Here is an 8,067-nt window from a genome sequence, read left to right as displayed (position 1 = left end):
ATATATTAAAAAGTAACGAGGAAGTGTCATGTTACATTGGACAGAAGTTCCTTGGCGTTGTCAAGGAATTTTCTATGGAGAGAAGAGCCTTTGCTCGACCCCCTAAATTTTTTGTAACTAACTCTCTTGCAAGCTTCGGTTTGCCTTTCCAACTCCAAAAAAACAATAAAAAAAAGGGGCGTCACATTACAGCACGTGTGGGATCTACTATACTTTTCTAATACCGATCAATTTTAAATTAGAAGGATATTTTGATAATTTTCTCAGCACAACTTCATTACTTTGAAGGACTGTGGGTGTTTTTTGAACAGGAGAAAATTTATATACTTAATATTATATATTTAATATACTTATTTTTTAATTAAGTTAAGATATATGTATCTTTTATATATTATTTATAAATACTTATTATAAATTTAATTAATATATTAACATTCATTTATCTTGACTTAATTGAATATAAATATATTAAATATATAAGAATAAATACATAAATCTTATGTTTGAATTTTGGTCCTGATTTCTAAATATTATTGAAAAAATGATAATAAAATTTTTTTAACATATATAAATGATAATTTAATTCTCTGAATTGTTATAATTTCTCTAAAGTTTCTAGAGACTTTGCTATCATCAATGAATTTATTTAAATTATCAAATTACCTTTATTAAAAATAAATTATTTATAAATTTTATTTAAATATTCACAACTTTCTTTCTTATATTTGTAATAATACAACAACAAATAAAAAATTTAACATATAAAATTATGTTTTGTTGTTGTATTATTACTAATATAAAAAAATTGTAACTATTTAAACAAAATTTATAAATTATTTATTTTTAACTATAATAATTTAATAATTTAAATAAATTTATTAATAATTAAAAATTTTAAAATATTATAATATTTTAAGAGATTAAATTATTATTTATATATTTTAAAAAAATTTATTAACATTTTTTCAATATCTTTAACCTTTCATATTTTTCATAATCCTTTTGACCAATAAGAGAGTGTGAGGGTGGTGTCAGTGAGGAGTGTCGGAAAGAAAGGGGGAGAGGGCATACTGTGAAGTCCACGTATCGCGGCAGACTGTAGCTACCGTCACATGGTTTAATCAAAAATAAAAATGCACCCTCCCTCAAAAACTTAAAACTATACCGTGTTACGTATAGAAACGGGCAGTTGGATTCTCTTCATTTTTTTTTCTTTTCATTTTTTTTTACTTTTCATTTTAATTATTAAATTTATTTTTAAATGATTGAAATTTGATGTTTCATAAAATTAAATAAAACATCAAATCTCAACCATTGAAAAATGAATCCAATGATTATCTAAAAAGTGAAAAGGAAATGGAGAAGGAGAAAAATAGAGAGAAGCCGGGTCTAGAAACAGAGCCGTGCTTGCTTGGCATTAATATTTCTCTCAGCACCCATGTTTTAAAATTCGGGGTTCTCAACTTCAACAGCCGCTCATGGTCCTATTTTAATCAAAATAGATTGTTTGCTTGCATAATAGTCGTAGTTGTCGCTTGTTTTAATTTCGTATCTAGATAAAATTAAATATAAGATAAAGATGATCATCGTTCCGGAGTCTGTCCTTCCGCAAGAGCATTTGATGTGAAAGAGGCTAAAATTCCTTTACAGCACTCCCCAACTATCAATTTAAAGGGTTAAAATGTACTATTTTATCAAAAATTATTAGGATTCGGAATAGAGAATGATCCCACAGAGGATAGGGGGAGAAAAGGAGAAAACAGCAAGATTAACTGGAAGATATCATATTTTAACTTAAAAAATAAGGCTTGAGTTTATAAATTATTCCTTCCAGATCAATCATTCATATTTGAATAATTTAACCCAAAAAAAAGAAAAACATCATCCGTAAATTCAAACTTTCAAAGTCGTATTGAATGGTTATATTTTGCTTAAGATGACCCATTATTTTTCCACCACCGAGAGTACCCAAATTAATTAGTTTAACATTGCAAAAGTGCTGCCTTGAATTTTGATCCAATCCCACGATTTCAAAATATATCCTCTTTCCCGAGATGTTAGAATTTGGACGTGAAAATCTCTTTCATTTCATTTTGAGTGCTCCCTTTTCTGCTATCGTGTATTATACAAGTTCTATGGATTGATCAAGCCTTAGTTAATTACATCACCATCAGGGGAAGCTGCATTGTCAGTGACTTTGTCCACCTCCACTCTCACGACCTCTTCATCTTTCCTTTCTTCCTTGCTTTTCTCAACCTTCAATCTCTGTAATACAGCAGCTTGTGTTACATATACAATTTACACTACAATGAAATAAGGGTAGCAGGAATTTATAACCAAATATTGGGAAGCCTGAAACTATTCACCATTTTCACAAGTAGTTTTCCCACATGTAATGATTTTACTAGGAAACCTGAAACTATTCATCAGACTTGGTACCGATCAAGGCATCAACCTGAACAGATAAACTCCTGTGAGTAGCACCCAAATTAAGTTCATAGATCAACAAGCATTCCAAGACACATGCTAAACGCCCCGAATCTCTCCACTTGACAAATGCAAAAGCAAGACCGAGAATCTCACAAAGCCACCCCCACCCTCTTTAACTGAGTCCTTCTAGAGTGACAAACCGCAAGTTCATATACAAGCAGTCTAGCTCTCTCAACCCAATAATCTACAAATCAGTCCCAAAACCACACTCTCCAGTTAAACGGAGTGAGCTTGAATCGGTTCTGTTACCATATCAGTGATTCTACACCATAACAGGTCCTGGCTTAAAATTGCAAAGTGAAATTTATATCTATAACTTATTTAATCCCTGCACTTAATCAAATCTTTCTCCAAAATATTTCCTAATTGGGGCTCGGGGAAAGACATAAAAAAACTTCCAACAGCAGAAAAGAGTAAACAAGTTTTCACACTGATCACCTTTGTTGCCACAAACGAGTCTTCTTCTTTATGTGCAAACATATTTCCGTAGAATTTAGCATCTCTTCTGTCAGTCTCAAGTTCAAGTCGCTTCAATTTCCTCTGAAGCAGCTTTACTTCCCTGGAAAATGAACAGACCAAATTGTTCCAATATTAAGAAACTCAAACAGCCAACCTAATTTAAGTAGTTCACATTGGTATAGGATTAAGTCTATCATGTACCTGTTCTGTGGATCTGCGTCAAGAGCTCGATTTATGTCTACATCTGCCAAAATATAGTCCCCAGTTTCTATATACGCCTGCGCTCGTCTGTACAATGCTTTCACATTGCGGAACTCAACATCAAGTACCTGGTGCAGAAAGCATGAAACGTGAGACCATAATTTCCCTTAACACTATGGACTCTATGCTATTTCTTTCCGGACAATAATCACATTGTCTCAACAGTGCCTATAGCACATATTACCCCCTGGAAAAAAAAAATAGGAAGTTAAATTCAGGAAAGAACAATCTTAACACAACCAACTTTGAAGTCCCTTCTCACCATCCACATTTCAGGCCATCATAAATAAGGCTGATGTTCATGAAACAATTTAGTAGGGAATTGAATGTTAATCAGTGATTTCAAGAAAATCTTAACAACTGAAGAGTACTCTTATGAAAACTAGTTTGTTTCCCTTTATTTCCCAAGTACTTGACCTAAAGCATATAATTTGTCGCCCTTCCCTTTCACAAACATGTTATATTCTCTAGAAAATGTGCTCATTGAATTGGCTGCTTTAAATCTTATGCGTGACTTGGTGGACTGTTTACCTGCGAGCATAATTTAACTGCTTCTGAAAAGTTATCAAGTTTGAGCCTACATGCTGCACCATTCAACCAGCATGACACTCTCAGTGCCTTAGCTAGCTTTTGCTCATCATCCCCGAAGGATTCATCTTCACTAACGTAATCAACAGCCTAAGAGAAGACAGAGGAACATGGAATTAACAACACTAGAAACAGATTAATGAAATTTCAAAAAACCAAAGCCACTTCAAAACAAGACATACCTTGTCGTACTTTTTCCCTGCTCTCTGATACTTGCCGTTTTTAAATAACAGATTTCCTTCTTCTTTCTTCTTCCCAGCTGCCTCAATTTTCTCACTATTATTTAATTCCCATGGTGCTTTCTCCTTTTAATGGGGGGGGGGGGGAATATACATATATGAATATGCAAGCAAACTATATTTCTGGTTTCCATTTCTCTAAGAAATAAGATTCCTTCACATTCAATAGAATGAAGCCAAAATCTACAATTCACTGTGGAAAGTAAAATGTTACCTTAATAAAGTCCATCATGTCAACTTCATAGACTACATTGGAACCCGGGGGAACAGTAGCCAAATCAAATCTTGCCTCAGCATTTCCAAATGCATAATCAGGATGTATACTTATTATGGCCTTCTCACCCTTCTTCATTGTTGCCACCGCTCGATCTAGACCACTAATGACTTGTTCTACAGAAGTGACATACAAAAAATAGTATGATTTCTTCCTAGATGGCTCAAACTATAAATCAAAAGAGTAAAAAGCAAAGTTAGGCAACAGTAGGGATAAAAATACCTTCATCAGTTATGAATTCCAAGGGCTTTGTTTCATCAATTCCTTTCTTCTCAAATATTGTGCCATCTTCTACCTTAGCTACATAGCTAACTGCATGGTAATCAAACCGAATCAAGAAATCATATGATTGAGATGTGCAATGGAAAATAGCTGGAATAATATCATATAACTCATATATACCACAAAAAGGATATTACTAAAAGGAAAAAAAAATGTCCATATATTTATCGGTTGCAACCCAAACGTGCTAATGTTGTTCACCATATTATGATTAAGAGGTGATTCTTCGTTGTGCTTCAAGAAAAGAAGGTAAATATCATAAATTTTCCATCCCTGATCTTCTATTTTCTAGCCCAAAGCTCTACTATAAAATATCAGCTCCATTTTGTGTCGCATTAAGTGTTTTATCTGGTGAGACATAAAGTACACTCCTTAATATATTTAAACATTAGATTTCATAGAAGCATGATGCATTGCCAAACACATTTTTATTTACTTGCCCCTTGAGCTCGCCTTTCACCTTTTGACAAAACTGCCTTCAATATGGTGACTTGAAGTAATTCAAAAATTTCCCCAGATCTAATAAATTATCTGTCAAAGACATATAAAGTGGCACGGAATCTGTGAAAGCTACACATGAAATTTGTCACAGACTATTAATAGATAGAAGAGATATGGCTTGAATGATTTGTCAGTTACATCATTTTCAGTTCACTTTCAAACTTGATAATTAGAGTAACATCTCAGAGCAGATCTATCAGGTATCTTTTACAAGTCTTATATGCTAATGCTACTGATGTTACAAGTCGTATTAATGTTATGTTATCAGATAACATAACACATAAAATTAGCACTTGCTCAGTTTGAATAATGAATTGGTCATTATTATCTTACTCGTAACAATGGCACCCTCATTGGCAGTGAGGGAGCCTTCCCCTTCTCTAAGTATCTTCTTTAGAACTTTGGAGTCTCCGGTAACATTAATAACAGGCTTGAAGGATACCAATTCAACATTAACATGCAATACTGAATTTGGCGGGATTGAATGGAGCCTGCTTCCTGCTTCTCCCCCCTTCTCTCCAAAGGCATCTGCAGTAAACAAAAATATCATTATTTCAAAGTTCAAACTAATTTGAGACGTTGGACCACAAGATCCCCAAAGCTGAGGAAGACAATGAAATTAAAAGCTGGCATCCACATATAGAATAGCTGATGAATCTGTAAAAATCATTGAGATTAATAGGATTTGAAGTTTGAACCTTAACTCACAGACATTGCTATACCTAGATCAGTGTTAACTTTCACTTGTAATTTCATCATTTGGCTTCTCATGACTGATGCATATTAATTCCTCCCTGGTCCCATAAGTTAACTTCTTTTAGCAATAGCAATTACTCTATTGTAATCAAAGTGCTATAAAAGTTAATATTGACTAATACTTGGCAAGAACATTTCAATAAAGATGATATCACCATTCTCAATTCAGTCCAGTTCATATTTTAAACACCAAGGTTGTTCCATCACAACAAGACTCTGGACAGTAAATACATGAACATGAAAGACAGAACTGGTTGAGGGACTAACAGAACAGAAGACATACACTGAGGTTGAACAATTAACGTAGCCTTCTCTCCTATCTCCATAGTCATAATTACTTTTGGTAATCCTGGAAATAGATGACCTTCAAGAAGTATGATAATTGGTCAGCCACAAGATAAACATAAATTCTCTTCCTGTTCAGTGAAATAAGTGTATAAATACCATCCTTCACATGGAATTCAAATCCCTCTTCTGGTGTCTCTGCAACGGTATTGCCATCAATTAGTGTAACCTGGTACTTCACTGCAGCAGTAAAATAATAAGAAAGAGAAGCCAGCAACAGAAAGCATTAGATGGATATAATTCATCTAGTTTATATGTTAACAGGAAAGGAAGTAAAAAATATATATACGTGTGGCGTTTCAGTACCTAGGACTTCATCTAGATCACTGGGTCGCTCATTCCTGTTTCCCTTCTCCATAATTTTCTTGATAATCCCACCATCTTTGTAAACATCTACTACTTTGATCCACGAAATGAGTTCAACCTCGAACTGTACGATCGAGTTGGGTGGAATACTACTGGAATTCCCAGCTTCATTGCCTGACTCGGCAGGCAATGTGAATAATGCGACCTCCCCCATTTTCATCGTGATAATCCCGTGATCTAACCCAGCAACCACATGAGCTGTCAAGCCCATCAAGGTATCAATATATGAGCACGGTTTTATCACACCAGGAATCAAACAGTTCCTTAAAAATTATACCATGAATTTCTAGAAGCAACTCTAGGACAAATATCAACCAGGGTTCTAGAAATAACCTTGACCGACTGTAAATGTGACAGGTTCGCCCCTATCTCTAGTGGAATCGAACTTTGTCCCGTCAAGCGAAGTCCCCACATAGTGAACTGCATTCAGCAACACCATCGTTATCCTTATATTTTACGAGAAACGAACGGTGTCTACGTCTCATCTACTTCAACTAAAAACTGAATTTTACGTTGTTTCTACAACTGTCTTCCATTAAAAACCAAAATGTTGGAGAGATGAGTACCGGTTACTTCGTCATTGTAGTCGGGGGTCTCCCATCCACGCCCGGGCTTGAGGAGCTTTTTCTTCAGGCGGGAATTATTGAGTTCCCTCTCTTCGCCAACCTTTTGTGGAGGCGCCGATTCGATCGCTTCTCCGGGTTCTTCGTCGAGGTCATCCTCGTCCTCAAAGTCTGACAAGTCCGTGGCTTTCTCAGCAACCATGGCTTCACCTTCCGATCAGTCGTTCACGACAGCAGGCGGCAGCTACCACAGTTCTTATTCTTCCACAATAATATTGAAATGATGCCCAGAAGCGTCTGCTGTGGGCTGTGGCGGAGCTCTGTGGCGGGATCGTACATGATATATCCCTTTCTCCGCATTTGCCACTGTGGCAATGTGGGAACCATCCAGTTGCCTTCTTGTTGGTGGTGGTGATATTGTCATTTTATCCAATAAATATAAATCTACAGGGAGTCAGGAACACAGTAACGGTTCGGTAATGCACCTGAATGGGGGCCAATTTCTTTTTTTTTTCCTTTAGTAAACGAGGGGGGCTGAGCCTACTTTAACTATATTATATTAAGAACTGAATGAAGTCGGGCCATTGAAATCCCATGGTTTTGCAATACAAGATCCCTTACAAAGTGGGGAACAACTTCAAAAAGAGAGGAGGAAGTAACTGTGTCTTGCTCTATTGGGACAAATTGCACCAGCACGTTCCAGTCATGTAGGAGGAGGTTCTGGATCTCCAACAAGACTAGGCTTCCATTGTACAGGCCATAATGCAGTCCGTTTTTTAGATCCACTAGTCTGTTCAAATCAGATTCAATAATTTCTTTCTTGAAGCCCATATCCCAAGCCATGTGATGATACGAAGGCTGCGCATTACAGCCCATTCTTCAACTTTAAAGGGCGCATAGTTTGCGTGTGAGTTGAAGAAGCCTACGACCCATGAACCTGTCT

General features: G+C 35.6%; 1 protein-coding gene across 1 annotated transcript; it reads right to left on the bottom strand.

The window, feature by feature from the left end:
- Window positions 1–1,963: 1,963 nt before the first annotated feature.
- LOC129300677 (peptidyl-prolyl cis-trans isomerase FKBP62-like) lies at window positions 1,964–7,433 on the bottom strand. The gene is made up of 13 exons (XM_054939254.1): window positions 7,128–7,433; window positions 6,895–6,981; window positions 6,502–6,759; window positions 6,295–6,375; window positions 6,134–6,214; window positions 5,428–5,622; window positions 4,534–4,623; window positions 4,252–4,427; window positions 3,981–4,103; window positions 3,742–3,888; window positions 3,151–3,278; window positions 2,929–3,049; window positions 1,964–2,265 (listed from the first exon to the last, which is right to left on the bottom strand). Exons 1-13 carry the CDS (start codon window positions 7,324–7,326, stop codon window positions 2,152–2,154), a joined length of 1,800 nt encoding a protein of 599 aa, XP_054795229.1. The 5' UTR covers window positions 7,327–7,433; the 3' UTR covers window positions 1,964–2,151.
- Between the last annotated feature and the right edge of the window lie 634 nt (window positions 7,434–8,067).

The sequence above is a fragment of the Prosopis cineraria genome, unplaced genomic scaffold (genome assembly GCF_029017545.1).
Source record: "Prosopis cineraria cultivar Desert tree isolate PC_DT_omini unplaced genomic scaffold, ASM2901754v1 PC1701, whole genome shotgun sequence".
Classification (NCBI taxonomy): Eukaryota; Viridiplantae; Streptophyta; class Magnoliopsida; order Fabales; family Fabaceae; genus Prosopis; species Prosopis cineraria.
The sequence above is the reverse complement of the archived record's forward strand: the minus strand, read 5'-3'. Positions and strand labels throughout refer to the sequence as shown.